General features: G+C 34.2%; 1 protein-coding gene across 7 annotated transcripts in view; it reads right to left on the minus strand.

The window, feature by feature from the left end:
• The window catches only part of LOC149551007 (uncharacterized), a 127,396-nt gene that overhangs the window by 39,138 nt on the left and 65,775 nt on the right, over positions 1–22,483 (minus strand). For 3 of the 7 annotated variants that reach the window (XM_089786559.1, XM_089786560.1, XM_089786563.1), the window contains exons 3-7: positions 14,261–14,338; positions 13,941–13,985; positions 13,695–13,739; positions 13,511–13,562; positions 13,302–13,398 (exon numbers count right to left, since the gene is read on the minus strand). In XM_089786559.1, the coding sequence (XP_089642685.1) occupies positions 13,302–13,398; positions 13,511–13,562; positions 13,695–13,739; positions 13,941–13,985; positions 14,261–14,338 (317 nt within the window). Of the gene's footprint in view, positions 1–3,163; positions 3,258–13,301; positions 13,399–13,510; positions 13,563–13,694; positions 13,740–13,940; positions 13,986–14,260; positions 14,339–22,483 lie in introns of all 7 variants that reach the window. The other 4 variants (XM_089786565.1, XM_089786562.1, XM_089786564.1 and 1 more) reach the window with 3 other exon arrangements.

A 22,483-nucleotide genomic window follows, 5' to 3' on the forward strand; every position in this document is an offset into this window, starting at 1 on the left:
AAGAATAGAAACATTTTATTCTAACAGAGAAAGCTAAAAAAGCGAAAGCTAACTAAGGTTAACTAGATATCTACAATAGATTACCATTAACTAATAATAGACTATTATCTATTATTGTAATAATTGTTCCATCAGGCCCACATTCAATAGTAAATTGGTTTGCAGTAAAAAGTATGTGAATTCATTTTTATACTAGCTGGTAAAGTTGTATGACCAAGGGTCCACTGTATATGAAGAGGTGGGAAGTGTGTGGCAGCAAAAGTGATAATTGATAATACCTATATAAACTTACGGAAGCAAGACCGAGGTAGTTGGATCATTATCTGAAGGAAGACAGTGGTAGTGTTGCGGCAGGTACCCGTGGGGAGTGTGACAGCAATGTGAGGCAACGGTAACGTTAATACCAGTCGGGAGGCATTCACAGTCCTTACTATCAGTCGCACCAAGGTTGGGAGGTTTGACCGCTGAGGTAACAAGGAGCTAGTGCAGTGTCTTAGTGACATACTGTGGGCCGCAAGTTCTACCAATATTGGGTGTACGTTGTAATGTCCCCATCTTTTAGCCTCTTAATGGAGTTCTTAGCTTTTCATTCTCCCGAAGGCTAAGTGAAGAAATATGAAGAAATTGATTAAATTAATTTCTTGTAAAGTCATTAAATAAATTTAATTAAAAGGTAACTTTATATTTAATTAATTTAATTAAAAGTGACTAAAGTTAATTAAATAAATTAAAAGAATCTTCTAGAAGGGGGAACTAAATATTATTTTATTTCTTCTAGAAGGAGGTCTATCTATTGGAGGAAAAGAATAAATAGGGAGGGCAACCTCATTGTTGAGCATTGAATGTGTTGCTTTCTACTCTTCCAAATAACTTGTGAAGCCAAGGGCTTCTGCATTTGCTATATTGATCGTTGGGAACGAACACTCCCATTGATTTGCATAACTGAGGTGGTGAAATATCTTCCAAAGGGTTGCAGTTGTTCGAGAAGACAAATTAATCTTTTCATTGTGCCGAATTTGTGGCCTAGGGCCAGATTTGTGGAGTAAGGAATAAGTTAGATATTGCTACAGTAACTCTGCTACTAAAAGAACTCTGCTATCGTATCGCTACTACAGAAACTCTGCTACAGTATCGCTGCTACAGTACCGTTGCTACAGTGGGGTGTAACAGCTGGTTTTTCTACAACTATTTTCTTCAGTTATCTAATTACATAATAAGCTGAATCTAAAATTCTAAACTAACCATTGAGATCAATCTGGACTAAATACTGAAGTTTAACTGAAACTAAATCTATTCTGATTATTGAATTTAAATTTAGTCTAAATTTAAAGAGAACAAATCTAATCTAATACTGAAATTGAATCTAAATGCTAAAATTTAACCCTAATCTAAATTGTTGAATTGAGAAGTTGCATCTAACATGCTAAAGAGAACTAATTTATATTTCTATGTTACATCTATTTCCAGGAAAAAAATCTTTCAGTTGGAAAATAAAGTAAACTAACTTAAAAACAAAGATACGTATTGATTTACTTGAGAGACTTTTCAAATTAATTGACCAAGCTCTGACTTTGGTGAGAGGAGAAGCATTATCGTAGGCTTAACCTCCCAACCGCGGACCTTTTTACTTATCCCCACAAGTTCTAAATTAATAGAACGGCCCTCCCTACCCTGAGGTCAGGCTTGGGACGTTCATTGATCCAATCATTGGAGTACTCAGGTGAGTTGAGGTCCCAATAGCTATTCGGTTGAATAATTGAAGCATCAAGACAACAACGCGATCATTTTCTCGTGGCAAGTCCGCCTTTTATCGCCCTGGCCAGGGATTTCAGAGGTGGGTTATTATAACCCGATCTCGACCACTCAGCTTGACAACTAATTATCAAAGTGGAATCACATGAGCTATTTGCATTAGATTAATTTATGTTTTATCAAATACTGATATCATTCTTGTTTTTCTTTTATCAGATTCATCTACACCTCACACCATCAACAGATCCTCAGATTGGTGTCTCCTCGGTGCCTGAACCATTACATCTTATACCAATTTATAAGATTATGACTTTATATTCTAAGATATTCCTAGGTATATAGAATTTGATCATTACTACTGTTTGTTTGAGAACAGAACATTTCAAGATAAAATCTACAGGTGAAGACATACGTGGTTTGATAATGGTAAAATCTATATTCAAAAGTATTTTTTTTGAATTAAGGGATGACATTCGGTAGTAATAGAGAATGAATAAGATGAGAATATAAAGCTTCAATACTTCCATAGTCGGCTTTTATTATAATCACCAACTACTTCATTAGCAACCATGTAAACAAGTTCTGTTGGCATTTTCTAATCATCTGAGCGTATGGTAAACAGCAAGACTCTATACTGTGCACGCAACTCTTATATTTTGTATCAACCCGACTCAAAAAAGACAAAGAAAACGTGAGTAAAAGTTGGAAGTTAAAAACAATTTAACACATCCTTACTTGGCTACGGGTTACTGTATCCTGCTTGGTGGCCTCTTCAAATATCAGCTGAATCCGATGATCAGAGATGTGCAAGAATGATTTCGTGGAAGCTCAGAAGGTATGATATCGTGGCTAGATAGGATGATGTTGCAGGTGATAAACGTATTGCAGAATGGTCGACGGATTTTAGCAAGGTGATAAACGTATTTGCCAAAAAGGAGTTTGAGACGGATATCTCAAGATGCCTAAAAGACGACAAGGCTAGCTCATTTATAAATTCGCACTTGACCTTACGGCTTCCTGCCGTTACAAGATTCATTTCGACTTCAAAATTTGGAAAAGAAAGAAAGAATCAAAAAGAGGTGGAAAGATGAATTGGTCAGTTAATAATATCATTTTATATTATTTTGTTATCTTTATTAAGGTTATAAGTATGTACACACAAGGTGGCATTATTGAACTATAATTTCTAATGTAAAAGTGCCATCTTGTGTTTATATATTTATGATTTTAATTAAGCAAATAAAATAATGTAAGGTGATATTATTATTATTTGATAAATTAAATTAAGGTAAGAATTTTGTTTATATTTATTATTATTTAATTTTAACTTTAATTTTTAGCTCATGCAGATTCCACTAAGAAATTGGTTGTCAAATTCAAATAACTTGCCGTGGCGATTTTTAGGTCAAACCTGTCATTTCTGATGACTGGATCTTATGACCATTCCATTCCGATGACCTGGTTTCGTAATGCTTCCCCTCTTTCTCCAATCTTTATCCTGCAACCTTCAAAACAATCATTCTCGCCAAAACATCATTTCATGATTCATAGTTTGTTAGATAATATCGTTAGGAATTTCATCATATATACTAACTGATTGAACAACGGCTAAAAACTATCTTCATTTCACATGAACACAACGGCTAAATTTAACTGACTTAAATTCATATAATAATTTAGATCGATGCAAAATCTTAAGATAACTGCTTCAATTTCACATGAACATGAATAAATAAAGCAACGGCTATAACTACCATGACGAAACAATGGCTAACTTCACTTGAACATGAAAAAAAATTATTTTGGTTCAACAGTTATATTTAGCTTAAAAGATTTTAGGGCAAAAATTGGGATGTAACATATGGTTGCTACAGTTTCGTCTCTACAGTAACTTGCTACAGTGTTATCGCTACAGCAACCTGTTATAGTAATTCGCTACAGTGTCATCATTGCTACAGGAACTTGCTACAGTAAAAATCCAAATTCACTTGACCAATTTTCTAGGTTCCTATCTATTTAATTTGAAAAGATTTGAATATTTTAGGGCATGTAGAGATCATTTGTAATCTAATTTATATCAGAGTTTTACATCAGAATTGTTGCCCTAATGTCTTATTGATGTAGATGCATATTTTCTCATTTATAGTCAATGCTCTATGTTTCAAAGAAAATACAAAAACATTTGTTGTTGGTTGTTTGGAGTTTTGCAAGCGTACCAATTAAAGTTTGGCATTTAGAAAGAAATCAGACTTTAGATCTACTATATATATATATATATATATATATATATATATATGTGTGTGTGTGTGTGTATATATATATATATGTATATGTATCCCTTTTGTGCAGAGTGTTTGACAAAATTCTCAAGTTAGCAATCAGGAAATAAAAATCAGAATTGCACAGGATATTACAGTGGTATAAGAGCTTGCTTGCAAAGTGTTTGTCGAAATGTAAAACAACTAAATTAGAGAAGAATTTGGTGTTTCACAAAGTTATAACCGGTTGGGGTTATTACATGCATAGGAGTTTAACTGTCATAGGGGATTAAGGGGGTCACTGGCCTAGACACACCAACTCCCACAGTAGGTTCCAGCAGTAGACACAAGGACAATAGTGGCATCAGCGTTGATTTTTCTAGAACTCATTCCCATTGAAGAACAGGCTCAACTAGAGATGCATAGACAAGCAGCTCACCCACAGCTACATCCAAGTTCCATTATTGCTTCATTTTGTATTTTGTTCACATAGTCAATATACTTAATGTTCAGACCCTGAGTATGAGTGTATGACCTCCCAAGTAGTTGTTCTGGCAAATCCAATAGTAGATAAATCAAGTACTTGGTATGATGCATTTTGGATAATGATATGATCTCAAAAATATTTCCTTTACAAGCATTCACTATATATTGAATTAGATTGGTCATATACTGTATCATTGAGATTGGATTATTATAGGAAAATATATGATGAATGCTACTGCATATTAATTTGTGCTACTGCATAAGGAATTTCATAGACAGCTGCACTCCCAAACATGATAGGTGACTTGGATTAATATCTTCATTTGTATGTCTATTCTCTTTTACTTATCAATGTTTGCTTGTTATTTATCTTCATTTCATTTTCTTTATAAGACCCTCCCTTTATAATTTCTTCATATAAATATGCCTCAAATGCACTTTTATCCTTTCAAATCTGCACTTCTCTTATAAGTCTGATAGACATATTCTTCTATTTATATATCTTCCATTTCATTTGATATTAATGACAATTTTTATCAATCTCACACATGCCTTTGACATCAATGACAATATTTCTGTTACATCCCAATTTTTGACCTAATTTGAAATATAGCCATTGAGGTTCTCATGAAGTCAGTTGGCAGTTTAATTTGTCATAATCTGGCGAAATGGTAAGATAGTTAGTCATTATAATTTCAAGCGAAGATATCAAGTTAGTTGATCATTTATCACGAATTCATAGAATTGAGAAGATGGTTAACCATAAATAATTTATTATGATAACATGAATTTAATTACGAAGAAATTCCTTACAGGAAACACGTCAAAAGGGGTGGAAGCATTGTCAAAAAAGAATTAGGCAGGGCATCACCATCAGTGGGCAGACGGGTAGAGGACCTAGCGATTTGAAACAGGATACATTTGCGGAACCGCATGAGTTATTTAAATAACTAATTTAATTAAAATAATTGAGTTAAAATATAAAACAAAAGAATTTTAATTTATCTTTCATCATATTATTTTAATAATAATTTATATACATGCATATAATATAAAAATGATTTGGCATCATTATAATTTAATAATAAAGTGATGTTCACATGTAAATATAAATATAAGATTATAATAATGTTCGAATTATAATAACGTTTGAATTATTATAATTTTCAATTATAATCTTCCAATTCTATCCTTTCTTTTTAATATTTTTGCTTTTAATCGATTAACACTTGGCATGATTTATATCTAGCAATTCGAATTGTCTTAATCTTTCCAACTTCTTTTCCAACCTTTTATTTTCCTTTCCTCTTTATTTCTCTCCTTTTTCAATTCGAATTTATGATGTATCCGAAGAGTCTTTTTGATAACCGATGGTAGCCGAGTAGTCATGGCCAACCATTATAAAGAATATCATGAATCGATTAAGGGGGATTCTTCTCCCTCTTTGCATTTTCTTTACTCTCCTCCCAACCTGTTACGTTTTAATATTGAGCCCTGTGAATATCGTTTTGAGAATTTAACCATTCCTTGCTCTAAAATCTGGTTCATTTCTGATTTCCTGTAAGTCCAACAATGTTAGGATTTCCAAATAGAGCAATATACAACGGGAGGTCAAGAACTCCGGCCGGCGGAAAGAGGAATCCAAGTTTGCATACAGGTCACGTGATTACTTTGAAGAAGTCTGCATACAAATCTCTGCTAGTGGATGAAACAACTACCCAACAAGAATTCTGGCAAAGGACAGGAGGTGCCACACCAAACAAACCTCAAGCCATTCTCAGGTCATGCTTTTGTGTTTCTTTATTTCTTTCTTACCCGAGTTCAAAACAGACTGCAGCCGGCTTCACAGTGCTAGGATTTTGATTGATACACTATATGTTTTCATAATCCTTCTTATTTGAGGTTTAAGTTCGATTGCAACTGGATATGCATCACTAGGTTTGTGAATAAGATATTACATGCATTTGCATGTCATAAGTTTTCTTACAGCCGACTATACTTTGTTTGGAATCAAATACTTTATTGTTAATCTCTTGTAATTCCATAGAGTCACTGGGATATTCTTAGTATTATCTTTGTGGAATGCAACGTCATTTGAAATTCATATGGTAGTTGTAGCAATTTTATATGAATCATCATCAATACACATGTTATCCCAATTTTTCCGAACAAATTCAAATACTTGTAACACCGAGGAATTCACCGGCAGAGAAAGCCATGAAATGGTGAAGAGGTGGAGTTAATCTGTCAGAATGCAGAAAAGGAACCAGTTATGATTAATTTAATTAATTAAACATTCAAATTTGAAATCTTTAAAGAACATAATTATGTAATCATAGAATGTGAAATGATAGATGTATGTAATCTTCTTGAATAATTGATAGAGTCGTCTGCTCTGAGAATTACGAATACTTGGGCTGTGTAGCCAAGAAGATGGGTGATGAGGTGTGAGAAAGGAATCATCAATAACATGAATCAGTACCAGTTATGATAGAACAATGTTTAACATTTTTAATATGAATTAATTAATAACTCATGCATAAATTGTGATCTCCTGCTGCCAAGTTGCATGTTAAAATACCAGGAAGCCTAAAAGATGGCAAGATGTCCCCTGTCTATTACGGGTAGGGAGGGCCTTTCTCATTAGAGATCGTGAGGGGATAAGATCTGGTCCGAGGTTGGGTGGTTAAACCCCTGACAATGTTTCACCTCTGCCCAAGATGTCAGACAGAGATAAGCTATGCATTCAATTGTTATCGAAAATAGGTATTATCACTTTTATTTATGAGGAGGTAAGATTAAATTGAGTTATTTCATTGTTACCGTTATTTTACACCTAGATACAAGAGATAGATTCATGGATTGCTTTTCATTTATATGAATATCAAATATAAGTATATTTCTAATTTTGAGTTACTCTCATAGTTAAGTAATTAGAAGGAAAGGAATCTGAAGCACTAATTGATTGAGTGATAGCAAGAACCCTAAATGATACAACAGTATCGGAAGCCCTAATTGAATCCATGGTATGGGAAGCCCTATTTGAATCAATGGTATCGAAAACCCTAAGTGATACAATAGTATCAGAAGCCCTAAAAGATTCCAATGGTAATCGATGCCCTAATGATTTCAGTGGTAAGTGATGCCCTAATTTTATGTAGTGGTATTTAATGATAATCATCATTTGATTTGATTTAACAATATTGGATAGAAGTCGCTTCGTGATATTGTCATAGAGGTATTTGTGGACTAACCTGGGTGGTTGCAGAAGCATCCCTAGTTTTGATTTCAACCTCAGTTTCCATGGTATGTGGATTTTAATTTCTGTAGTACTTTCATTTGATGGTGTTTCAAGTTTTTAGTTAAGAAATTTTGTCTAACTGATTTTAACGGTAAATCTTATTCACATGAATATGAATGATATAACTATCTTCCTATGAAGATAAAGTGATAACTATATTTTCTTTGAGTATGTTAGTTGTTAATTTAGACCCAGGAAATCGAGATGTTACAATTTCCATCAATCCCAACTTGCATTCTTGGCCATACCCACAAAAACTCATCTTTGCCCACATACAATCCACCCTTAAGAGTCCAATTTTGGCCCTTTTCACCCAAATACATATTTCTAGTTCATTTCCAACCATCGTATGTGTTCCATAAGTATCCAATCCATACTTCAAACACTCATCCCTCATGGATTTGTCATTGGAACTTAAATCCCAAAGTTTTCATGGATCCAATCTCATTGGAAGATGTTTTCATCTTCATGTTGCATCGCACTGTTCAAGATATGTCAAAACCTCTTCAAGGAATAAAGACATCTTGTTGAGAAGATATGTTTTGATCCTTAGGAAGGAGTAATTCATTTGCTCTCCATTTTCCCAATGGTTCTCTGAGAGCCTGAGTTCATGTGGGAATGTGTCAAGCACTTCGCTTCAAAAAGGGAAAAAAAGTTAGAGGTGTTGATGGAAAGTTATTCCGAGTTTACATTCGGACACCATCGAGAAGATTTTCGAAGCCTCAGAGACTCCAAAATGTGTCAATCTACAAAGGAGAATTCACGACAACTCAAACGAGGAAAAGATTGATCATGTTGTCTTGCATTTTGTCAACACAAAATGTAGGTAACAATGCGAAACTTTTTCAACTTAGTTTTGTATTTCTCTGAGATAAGTCATTATTTAATTGGCCAACATCAATCAACCAATCGACTCCAATTTATATAATGAATCTTTTTACTAAAGGCTTTTGTCAAGTCATTTTTTTATTTTTTTTTATTAAGCCCATGCTTGATTTTTGAAGCTTTCAACATCCTTTTGGCATTTTTTAGTGTGTTTATTTGCTTTTGGTCTTTTGGTTTAGCTCAAACCATTGCTTTCGGTTTCCCCTTCGATATGGTATATCTTAGGGCTTAATTAGACTTGGTAGTCAAAAGATACAACCATTTTTATACCCAAAAGGCGGACTCTCCAGATGCAATTGCACAATTGAAAATATCATGTTATATTTTAATGTTGACATTCACTTTTTGAAAAATATAACATAAATTGACTTTATGTTACGTTATTAAGTCACTTTATCACTTAAATTTATCACTGGAGTGACTATAGAGAGCACTCTATGTCATATTTTTATGTTGAGTTGTGTTTTAAATTTCACTTAAGTGACTTTATTAACTATATAGTTTGATTTACTTTTTTAGTCACTTCATGTTTTAATTCAAAACATTTAAGTTAATATTACTTTTTGAATGATATTTGCACATAATATATTAAACTATATAGTGCAAATGTTATTTTTGACCCAAAAAAATGATATTTCCTCAAAAATCAATTAAATATGTGCTTAATTGATTATTTAAGTTGTACATATACATGTATTTCAACCCATGTAAATGCTTCCAAAGAATGTGATTTGGCACTAGAAAGTCATTTTGAAATACTCAATACATGAAAATGCATGTAATTGAAAACATGCAATGGGTCTCCTAGAATGCGATTTGCATCTAACGGCTCAAAGACACGAAAATGCATTGCTTTTAACAACATCTAGAAATGCACTCCAAGAGTGTGATTTGCATCTGGACTCCAAAAGCATGTATTTTACAATATGCAAATGCACTCCAAGAGTGTGATTTGCATAAAAGACCAATTCCTATGCATTTACAAACTGTCAGCATGAATGTTTTGATTATGTAAAAGCAGGTTTTAAGGACCCAAAACCGTAGTACAAATTAAGCTAGAAAAAGATAGAGGAAGTAGAAGCATACAAGAAATAGACCTCCAAAAGTAACACAAAAGAGGTCATAGAAAGAACTACTGAAAGAAACAGCAAAAAGACAGCAAAGAGACAACAAAAAGACAATAGAAAAGACAGTAAAGACCCAGTTAGGTATCCTCGACCAAATCCAGCGCCTGATTAGCCAGAATTTGCATGTTGTCCACCACTGCCTTCACCTCATCCTTCATTCCCGTGTCATCAATCTTCTTAGAGTGAGCTTGGTGCGCTTACTGGGACCTTGGCAGTCGTCCGCCTGAGGGGAGAACTGGCCTTTATCCATTTCCAAATTTTTAACCAAAGTACCCACATTGTCAGCCAAATGTTTTAACAGTTTCTCAAGGTTACTTATCTTGGCTTCCATCTTGGTGACCTTCCCATGGCTCGCATTGCAATCTTTGTCCATAGCCCTGTTCTTGGCCTCCAACTGCGGGATCTTTATCATTAAGTTTTTAACATCTTCAGCACTTCCAACCACCTCCATGAGCTTGTCAATATGTTGGCCGAGAGTGCACTCACCATGAGCAATCTTACTAGCATGCTCAACTTCCATCCTTAGTTCTTGCATCTCCCTACCAAGAGTCTGCATTTGACCTTTCAATAACCCAATTTCTTTTTGGAGTATCCCAAGAATGTTGATGATATTCCTTTGTGGAGTATCTCAAGAATTGCTGGAACATTTGGTAGATTAAAATGTTGCATTCATGACTGTGTTTTTCATTGATGTCAACATAGAATTGTTTCTGTAAAGACTCGCAGAGTAGCAGATAGAGAACGAGGTTGTATAGATCGAATACTGATGATGAGGTCAAGTGCAGTTGAGGATATGTTCTACAAAGTGTCCTAATGTTAGGATTAAGTGCACGTGCAAGAAGTTGAAGATTTGTGAGAGTTATATGTGATTTACAGAAGACACTGTGCAGACAAAGTACTTGAGAAGTGGTTTCTAGTGTTCAGGTTATATCTCCTAATATAGATAGAATCGTGATGAGCAAAGTTAGACAGTGACAGTAGACAGCCTAATGATGACATCAGTGAGTGCATGAGGTCCGAGGTCACACATGTGAAAAGTTGTGAAAACTGTGAGCTAATAATATTTTGTGATTGTGAAAACTTGTAATGAATTGTATTACCTTAATGAGGTCCTAGTGTAATTAATCAGGATATGGTATAAAGGAAAGTTATTTTCCTCGTGATGACACATGTATGTATGATTTGTAAGCGAATTGTATTGGATATGTGAAGTTGGTAAATGCGACTAAGTGATCAAAGGAATCATTGTGATGCGAAGTTGGAGATCTAATTTTGAGATCTGAAAGGTATTTTGGTGCGGTATTAGCACAGTAAGAGGACAGAACAAGAGTTCGAGTTGCTAAGATCAATTACATTTCTATTATTTTGAAAAACCTAATACAAAGGTGAGTTGGACAAAGAGTTCGGTGGTCTTGCCCTTGGAGTTGTTTGGATAGTGGGTCCATCTACCTTCCACAACTCCTAACATGGTTGGCACAACTCCTAACAGGGTTGGAATCTCCTCACAAGGATTCAGAGTCTCCTATTATGGACTGATATGTACTAAATGCATTTCATTCGCTCCTAATAGAGCCCGTCCTCTTAGAAGGAACTTATATATTAGTACATCATTTTGTGGGTACCATCCCCACTGGGGTTTTCCCTCTGATCAGGACTTTCCCTAGTTAACATATCTAGTGTTATTGTGTATGTGTATCTTCTTATGTTTGCTGATTATATTAATCGCATGTTTAAAGATTAATAAGGTTGATAAAAGTTATATTGATCTGATAACTTATTCACCCCCCCCCCCCCCCCTCTCTTTTCAGCTATCTTGGTGGACTTTACTTTCTCAAAAGAATCTCTTATTAGTTTTGGTCGGGCGTCTACATTTTTTCTCTCATTATGCAATAAGGTGGTGTGCACTTTTTCATATCTAGGGTATTGATAACTAGAAGGTGCATTATTTACTGCTTGCAACATCTCCCACCAATAAGGTAATCTCACTAAGTTGAATAGAAGACCATTTGCATAGAGGTAACATCCAAGTTTTCCATCAGCTATACCTCTTAACTCATTTTGAAATGCCTTATCTACTAGGCCTCTCTTGCGGGTTCTGATTTAAGGTTCTTCTACTTCCTCATCCTCCCTAGAAGGAACAAGCAAGAAGGGATGTCTAGAGGCTGATTGAGTGGGTGGTGTTATTGTTTCTTGTTTCTCTATATGAGCACCTTGTTTCCCTTTGCAAATAATTTGCCAGCATCTTCTTGTTCTTTTAAGCATGCTGATATGTGCCTAGGTGACAACCCCTTCTTAATTGGCCCCATGCCCTCACTCATATTAATGTCTTTACCCCTAGGGCCCAAAAAGTGAAGTTTGACTCGGGAGGAGGAGCTTCTATATTCTCCGTTGCAAAAGTTACATTTCCAAACAATCCCCCCACTGTAGTTGATTGAGAAATTCTTGTAGTGTGTGTCCACAAAAGAGACCCTTTATCAATTTTAAATTTTTGAGACCCCTGCCAACAGATTGAGCTTTGACAACTCATTGTTACAATTATAACAAAAACGAAAAAAAAAAATACTTCAAATCTTCTACAAAACTTGAAACAATATATCAAAAAACTAAAGAATATGGTTGAAATGCATACCCAAAACACTCAAATCTACTTTTTGGAAGGTATTTGCTACTCCACAATTGATCTCCTTCGAATACAGTCACCTTACTTCAAACTTGCAAGGTGGAAAGAGCAAAATGAGAGAGTAAATGCAAAATGAAATGAGTTTGGAGGTTCCATATTAGGGTTGTTTTAGGGTTTGGAGGAAAAAAACATTTTTTGAGTGAGTTGGGGCCCACTTTATTTCACTTTGGATTGTGGGTCCCTAGGGGTTCTTGCGGATCCATGTGGGATTCCCATGGGTCCACAGTCGATTCGCCCAAGCTGTGTGTTTGGACCTGTGGATCCATCTAAATCCACATTGATGTGGATCTGCACGGACCCATAGGTCCGAACACAAACCCTAGGCAAATCCATCGCAGATTGGTCCATAAATTTGAACCTGGTTCGCACCTAGACCCAATTTGAGTGTCCAGAATGTGAATCCATTAACTTTGTCTATAAGGTACTTATACATTAGCTTATGAACCATGAGGTTTTTTAACTATCATCATTCAATGATGACTTATCTTGATTACATTTAATTTGTCCACAAAATCTAGACAATAAAGCCACCTTGTTGGGTCCAGACCACCCCAAAAACAACTGTGAATCTTGCTCACTGCTACAGGATACAGAGAATATCTCCTCGGCCATGTGACCACCCACCAAATATTTGTGGGAGGTGGGACCTTCTACCCATAATCTCAGCTAGTAAAAATCTAGAATAAAGAGCGCACAAAAGAATAAAGCATTTACTCTACCAATGTTCTTGGTCCATACAAGTATATATCCTATAGTATATGTCTATGTGATGAAAGGATTTAAATTCTACAGAATTAAAAAGAATCATGTACCAATGTCGAAGGTAAACTCGACAAGGAAGGATGTCGTCTCGCCAAATCTGGTTTATATTGTAACGACCATAGCGCTGGAAAAATAGTTCCTTACTTCCTACAAATCAAATATAAGAAATTTGAATAGACTGATCAATAATACAAGGAGCAATGTAAAGCCTTCAAAACCTTTTAAACATGAAAAAAACACTAGGTCATTAATATCCTACCTTTGCATCGTACTTGGAGATATTCTTCATCACTATAACGACAACAAACTACCTGTCGAATCAAATAACTTCATTAACTTATCTGCAACTATTCATTCGGTGATCAATTACAGAGAATGTATACAATGCCACAAAGCAAATTTATAGAACTTTTCTTGATAATAGAAAAAAGAAGGTATCTCACAGCAGGATAAGGAAACCGTTCTCCGGATAGATCTTCTGGTAGTGCCTGTAGAAACAAGATAAATATGTGGTGACTGTCGGCATGAAAAGATAAAGAGTTGTTCAGCGGCTTCAGCCTATACCCTGTCATTTTATCTGGAAGACTAAAGTTACAAATTACGGAAAATACAACATCCAAAATTTATGCTTCCAGGCATGAGAAAAATTTCCAGATATTACATGCTTTGCATGCAAGAATACAGCATACCACTAAAAACCGAAATTCATGTTCCCTGTCAATGAAAGCTGGTACCTGCATAAGTTGTCAATGTAAGAAATCCCTTTTGCTGAAGTTGCCTACACAGGAAAATAAATAAATAGCACCAACCTAAGTTTAAGTGACTCTCAACTGAGATGATAGGTGCCTTCTTTTCATCTAGTCTATATTACTCAACTCTATCAAGAAATACAAATTTTGCTTTACTCGTAATTCAAAAATTTAACAATTGTCTTTTATAAAAATTATAATTACTGTATTAATACTGCAGTGGAGGACGATTAAAATATCTTTTGCAATCTACAGCTTACCTGTGATTTATGTATTTCGAACACTGTCACAATTATCCATTCTTCAGCACATGGCTCAACGCTCAAGCTGGAAATTTCCTGGAAATATGTGATTAATAAATGAAGTGTTAACCTCAGTTACTGCGTCCATTATATACAATATAGCTTATGTGATAGGTTAAATATACAACAACTATCTTCTTGAAATGTTAACATGCATTCTTTATAACTTCTATTATACATGCAAATACCACACTCTATTATATTTTAGTAGACTGTTGAGAAAGGACAGTACAGAAGCTATTATTTGTCACCACTGTGTGCATGGGGGTCTTTATGAGTAGTTCTATGTGCATAAATTTTGTGCCATGCCACCTTCCCTAGGTGTGGAAAATATTTAATCTCTAACACTTCGATTCAGAGCTAAAAAAAAAAAATGTGTAGCTCAATTTCAAACACAACATCAGCAAACCCACAAATAAGATATATAGCACAGATAAAAACTCAATTCTAACTATTACAGAATATTAAATAGTTTTTCAAAAAAGTGCATGCTAGCCAATTTCACAAAATACTTGATTTGCTGCAGAAATGAAACAGATATTGATCAAGTGAATTATATCAAGGGTGGGGAACAACTATTTTACCCTTCTTCTGAGAACAAAGCCAACACTATGCATGAAATAATCATTACCAGCACAGCTTAAAACCCCGGTCAATGGTCACCATTGGGATCACAAAATTGCCAAAAGGGCCTAAAATGCTAGGCTTAGGTCCCCCGTCATAGGATAAACATTACCCATACAATTAATTTTTTTAAGTATAATCTAAAGGTAACTGCAATTGGCTAATCAGTGCCACGAAGACCTACCTGCGCTAAGATGCAAATTATGAAGGTGAAAGATGAAGGTACCTTCCTTGTAGCTACTGACACAAAGTATGAAGGTAAAAAGATAAAATTTTCATATTCTCTTGATAGCTCCACTTTTGGTGCTCTTTTACAAGTGTTCCAAAGGTCAAGCAAGTGCACTGAGGCTGAGCTGGTTTATTTCATAGAATTTGCTTCACAACTTAAAGCAATGCCAATTAGCCACTACATGCTAGATGGCTAATATCTCCTTACTATATGTAAAAATCACCTCTCTCTGTATTCAGATTCAAAGGAAATGGGATGACTGTCTTGAGAGAGTGCAACATTGAACCCAGAGCTAGAAATATTCCTGTTGATAATGAAAGAATTGGAAATAATTCTAACACTAAGGTAGTCACTGTAAGTTTCTGCAAATTCTGATTGGTCAATACTGATATAATGCCTTTACTATTGCTGAAGATGGTCTTGATCAATACCAGATGTATATTAAGTCTTCTTGCTGTGATGTACAGTTCTGCAATAATATATTTATATCTGCTATGAGTGGTATGAGGTAGTGAATGCTAAAGGAGCAGACTTAGTTTCAATGTTTGTCTTTTATCCACAATCACACCCTACATAAATATAGCAACCAAGAGGCATGTCCTTAGAAAGGACATGTCCCTCTCTAGGTCAGCCTTAATTGTTTTTCTTGAAATTGACGTCTAATGGAGGAAGACATTTAGTTAGTGATTAAACTAACCAAGTTGATCAAGTTTAGTCTTTAACAATATTGCCTCAAGGAGATGCCAATCACAACTAAGGAAAAGACAATTATATATAGGCCTTTAATAAGAAGGGAAGGGATTTCATGCATTATCAGATCTGTATGATCTGTAAAATCAGACTAGTATGATGTCAGAGTTACAAAATTAACACTCCCTCTTAACTTGATAATCATACTGACAGATAACATATATAGCACCATCAATTAAGATGAATAAGCATAGATTGATACTCTACACCTATCTGAATCTTCTGAGCATGTGGTATCATTGAACACATGATACTATGTCATATTACTATACCTGTGATATGACTTATCACTTATACTTGTTATAATATACAGGACAAAATCCGGAGAATGATTAAATTTTTCATTTATCCAAGTTGTGACTCATAGGTACTGGCAAGCCTATATCACAATATGATCCTGAGTTAAGATCTACCAGTTCACGGGATAAAATCAGGAGAATGATTAAATTCTTCCTTTATCCAAGTTGTGACTCATAGGCATAGAAATGTCTACATCAGAATGTGATCTTGAACTCATCCAGATTTGACAGTAGTTCTCTATTGTTCAGTACATTATCTTAGAGATCGTCATCTCTCACAATGTCTTTTATACAAGTGTTCATCATCTCAGAGATTGTCACCTCTTAGATAATGAATACAAATGATGAAGCACATAACAGTCAATAGCCTGACAATCATAATTTTAACACAAAATTATTTTATTAATAATTAAAGTATACAAATGTATTATAACTCAACCATACCAAGTGTTTTCCTGAAGTGAACTATCTTCACTCGAGAGAGAGGTTTGGTAAGAAAATCTACTATCTGATCTGTAGTGCAAATGTATTCTAACTTGGTAGTTTTTTTGTCTACCATATCTCTTACATAATGGTAAGGAATTTCAATATGCTTGGACCTATCATGAAAAACTGGATTCACAGAAAGCTTGATGGAACTCTGATTATCACAGTGAATAATAGTGGGATTCATGGGTTAACCAAATAATCCCAAAAGTAACTTTCTAAGTCAAACTACTTCTCGAGAGGCCATTGTTGCTACAATGTATTCAGCTTTTGTGGAACTCTGTGCTATTGATGCCTACTTTCTACATATCCATGATATCATCACTGAGCCTAAACTGAAACAACATCCAAAAGTGTTTTTCCTATTAGTAACACTTCCAACCCAATCTAAGTCTGTGAACCCATGTAAGTCCAAGTTAACTTTCTCATACTTGAGCCCAAGGTTAAGAGTGCCTTGTAAGTACCTCATAATGTGTTAGACTGCAACTAGGTGAATCTCCTTTGACTCACACATAAACTAACTTACGGCATTAACAACATAGCAAATATCAGGTCTTGTATATACCAAGTACATAAGAGACCCAATCATCTGTCTATAAAGAGTAGAATCTATGGAAGGTGATTCTGTTGCTCTTCCTTAAATTTGTGTAGATTAGTCTCCATTGGAGAAGACATAGTTTTGCGGTTCCACATTCCAAATCTCTTCAAGATGTCTAATGTATACTTTCCTTGATTAGGTATGATGTTGTCAGAGTTTTGTCATACTTCTAGTCTTGGGAAGTAATGAAGGAGTCCTAAATCTTTCATTTCAAATTCTCTGATTAGATCTTTCTTGCATTAATATATAAGATGATCATCACCTATTATTAGTAAATCATCAACATATAGTATCAAAATTATCATATCATTTTTATCCTTTTTATAATAGAGATTTGGATCAGCTTCATTCTTGGAGAGTTCTAGATTGGTGAGATACTTATCAATTTTTTCATACCATGCCCTTGGAGCCTGTTTAAGCCCATAGAGAGCTTTCTTGAGCCAGCAAACAAAGACTTTAGATTTAGGAGTTTTAAATCCTTCAGTTTGTTCCAAATATACTTCTTCTATAATCTTTCCATTCAGAAATGTTGTTTTCACATCCATCTGATGTACTTTCCATCCCTTCGATGTTACAATAGCTAGGAGTACTCTTATAGAGGTGTATCTGGCAACTAGAGCAAAGGTTTCTTCATAATCAAGTCCTTCCTTCTGAGAGAATCCTCTGGCTATGAATCTAGCTTTATATTTTTCAATGCTACCGTTAGCAACATGCTTGATTTTAAATATCCATTTAGAAGAAACAATAGATTTTACTTCAAGCCTTGGAACAATTTGCCAAATATCATTCTTAATAATGGATTGGTATTCTTCAATCATAGCATCCTTCCAAGCTGTAAGTTTAATAGCATCTGAAACATTGGTTAGTTTTGATTTAAATAAATCACTCATATTTGTTGCATAACTGGAAAATCTTTTGGGTCTTTTTCTTTCTCTGAAGGTTCCAGATGGTGCAGCGAAGTCTTGTGCTTCCTCTATATTCTTAATAGCCCAAAGTGGTCTTTTCTTAGGATTTTGAGTTTCCTCAAGATTAAGATTTTGAATTTCACCTTCAATTTCTTCAATTTTCTTCCTATGAAACTCAGATTCATGATTTTCTTCAAAACTAGGTATATGTATAGAATCTTCAGAACTTAGGGCTCTTTTGAAAACTAAATCTTCTTCAAATATTACATCCCTACTAAGTTCAATGTTTTTCTGACCAAGTATGAAAACTCTATATGCTTTAGCTGTTTCACTATACCCAACAAAAATACCTTTCCTCCCAGAGGGTTATAACTTAGCTCTCTTTTCCTTTGGAACATGCATGTACACTAGGCACCCAAATATCCTAAGATGACTTATATTTGGTTTAACCTTAGAAAAGACTTCTTCAGGAATTTTATCTCTAAGGTAAGAGTAAGGACTTTTGTTCTGAATATAGACAGCAGTACCTGAGGCTTTTGCCCAAAGATAGTATTCTAAATTTTGATCAAATATCATAGCTCTTGCTACTTCTATAATTGTTATATTCTTCCTTTCTACTACCCCATTTTGTTGTGGGTTATAAGGAATGGTATACTCCCTCTTAATTCATGCTTCTTTACAAAAATCTTTAAACAAATAGAAGTATATTCCCCTCCACTGTTAGTCCTAAGAGTTTTAGCTTTGTGTCCTGATAGGTTTTCAGTCAAGGATTTGAATTCTTTAAATCTCTTAAGGATTTCTTCTGTTTCTTTACATTTTAAGAAATAAATCCATGTTTTCCTAGAGAAATCATCTATAAAAAGTATATACCACCAAAATCCGCCAACAGAAGGAACAAACATAGATCCACAGAAATCTGAGTGGACTAATTCTAAAACATTGTTAGTTTTTCTAGTGCTATCTTGAAATGGACTTTTGGTGTTCTAACCTAGAGCACATCCTTTGCATATGCTTGAATGATCTTTATTCAACTTAGGTAAACCAGTAACCATCTTCTCCATAGTCAATAAGGCTTTGAAGTTTAGATATCCTAACCTTCTATACCACATTTTGTTTATAGCGGCAACTTCATGAGTTAAGGGTTGAATAGGTTCTATATTTAATTCATACAAGTATCCCTTTCTTTGACCAATCAACTTTGATTTCTTAAATGAAGAGTTCTTAGACCAGGTCATTACTTTACCGTCCATGAATGCAACATTATGTCCATCATCTTCAAGTGTTGTAACAAAGATTAGATTCCTCTTTATTCCTGGTACATAGAGTGCTCTTTTGAGATGGAGATAAATACTCGACTTCAGTTTCAATGTGCAGTTCCCAATTCCTTTGACAGAATGAGTAGAATTATCACCTATGGTAACTTCGTCATTAACTTCTTCTGATATTGAGTCTAGTACTTCTTTGTATCTTAATATGTGTTGAGATGATCCACTATCAATTACCCATGCTTTGCTCGATACTTCATTTGACAGTGTAAAATACAATACATGTTTCTCAGGATAATAGTTTTCCTCTTTCCTAGTAACGTTTGTACAATTTACTTGCTGCTTTGTATTCTCAGAGCAATTAGATCTATAGTGTCCAAATTTTTCACATTTGAAGCATTTTATTTTAGATAAATCTCTCTTAGGTTTGCCATTTCTTTGATTAGCCTTCTTCTTACCCTTATAAGAATTTGTGTTGAGAACATGAAGTTCTTCATTTTTGGTTTTCAATTTTCCTACTTTCTTGAGTTGCCTAGATTCTTCTTGAAGGCAAGCTCCTTTATGTCTATTGAAGTTTGGAAGTTTGTCTCTAGCACGTACTCCTTGTGAGAATATTTTCCATGAATCTGGTAATCCATCTATTGCCATTAATGTTAATTCGTCATCATCAATTATGAACCCAATGCTTGTAAGTTCATCTCTTAGATTAACTACCCTTAGGAAGTATGAATTCATAAATTCTACCTTCCTTATTTTTATATGACTTAATTGCCTTTTTAGTGACAAGGTTATGATCTTATTGTTAACCTCATATGCATTGATTAGTGCACTCATCATTTTGAGTGCCATTTGATGTTTCATTAGCATAGGTACTACATCATTTTTTACTCCATCTAATATGATTCTCATGCCTTTCCTGTTTCCTTTGATCCAGGTGGTTTTATTAGATTCAATATCAGGTTGCTTGGATTCCTTATCAACGAACTGTCATACATATTTTTTATCAAAAGCCATCATAATTCTGAATTTCCATGCAATGAAACGGTCTTTACCATCAAATCTATCTTCGGATCTGATTACATTAACCGTTGCAGTCATTGTAGGTAGAAGAGTGATGCTAGATATGAATTAAATCTGATAACTAATTTGCAGAGCCAAGGTTTGACTACTTGAGCTCTAATATCATGTAAGTTTCTGCAAATTTTGATTGGTCAATACTGATATAATGCCTTTATTATTGTTGAAGATGGTCTTGATCAATACCAGACAGTATATTAAGTCTTCTTGCTGTGATGTACAATTCTGCAATAATATATTTATATGTGCTATAAGTCGTATGAGGCAGTGAATACTAAAGGAAAAGACTTAGTTTCAATGTGTGTCCCTTATCCACAATCACACCCTACATAAATATAGCAACCAAGGGGCATGTCCTTAGAAAGGACATGTCCCTCTCTAGGTCGGTCTTAATTGTTTTTCTTGAAATCGGCGTCTAATTGAGGAAGACATTTAGTTAGTGATTAAACTATCCAAGTTGATCAAGTTTAGTCTTTAAAAATATTGCCTCAAGGAGACGTCGATCACAACTAAGGAAAAGACAATTACATATAGGCCTTTAATAAGAAGGGATTTGATGCATTATCAAATCTATACTGTTGTCTTACATTTTGTTACCACAAAATGTTGGTAACAGCACAAAACTTTTTCAAGTTAGTTTCGTGTATCTAAGTTTGAATTTGATATTCAATTGCTTAATGTCGATCGATCAATCAATTTCAATTTGTATATCAAATCGTTTTACTGAAGGCTTTCGTTAAGTCTTTTTCATTTTGCTTTCTGTCGAGCCTTTGCTTGAATTTTGAAGTCTTCATCTTTCTTTTCTTTTCTTTTGAGTTTGCGTTTGTTGGTTTTTAGTCCTTTGGTTTTGTTCATATCATGGCTTTCGGTTTTCCCTTCATTTTGGTCTAACCTAGAGCTCAATCAAAGTTGTCAGTCAAGAGATATGCCCGTTTTAGTGCCTCAAAAGTGGACCTTTTTGGTGCAACAACACGAATTAAAAGTATCATGTTATATTTTCAATTTGACATTCACTTTTTGAAAAATATAACTTAAATTCAATTTATGTTATGTTTTTAAGTTAATTTATCATTTAAATTTTTCCTTAAAATAACTATAGTGCACGTTATGTTATAATTTTAAGTTGAGTTACTTTTTGATTTTTCACTTAAAGTCACTATATAAACTATATAGTTTCATTTTAATTTTTAATTTTTAAATCAAATGCTCATTTAAGTGTTACATCTTAAATGTTATTTATGTGTTGTATTTTATAATATGATATATAAATATTGTTTGTCTCATTAAGTAACATTTTTATGAAATTAAGTTGATTAAATGACTTTTAGTTATCAAAAGTGGACATTTTATATGCAATTACATGTAAAATCCATCAAAAGTGGACATTTTACATATCACTACATATAAAGTTCAATTTGAAATTATAAGTGGACCTTTTTGATGAAATTACATCAAAAGGCTATCATAAGTGGACCCTTTTGATGACATTACATCAAAAGGTAAGTTTTTATGTCTTTGCATCCAAAATGTGAGATGTAACTTAAAACATGCATTGCTCTCCAAAAGGTGTGATTTTGATCACTTGCATATTTTAAAACATGTCATTGCATCCAAAAAGTCCGATTTGCCTTATTACAAGTTTTTAAAATGTGCTTATCACCCCAAATGGTGCGATTTTAACCAAAGGCATGTTTTAAAATGTGTATTGCCCTCCAAAAGGTCTGATTTTGAAAGAATGCATGCATTTGCCCTCCAAGAACCTGATTTTGCTCATTGAGAGAGATTTTCTTGGTGGATTTGCATGAGATCTTCTCCATCGAAGGCATAGTAAATCCAAGAATGGATTTACTATGCTGAAAATCATTTTTTGGAGCTATTTTCTAGGGGGCACATTTTTGAGAAAAACTTCAAAATACACCATTTTTTATCAATGTTTTTGCTCCAATAT

The sequence above is a fragment of the Cupressus sempervirens genome, chromosome 6, assembly GCF_028749045.1.
Source record: "Cupressus sempervirens isolate cs-2001-9-10 chromosome 6, ASM2874904v1, whole genome shotgun sequence".
Lineage (NCBI taxonomy): Eukaryota > Viridiplantae > Streptophyta > Pinopsida > Cupressales > Cupressaceae > Cupressus > Cupressus sempervirens.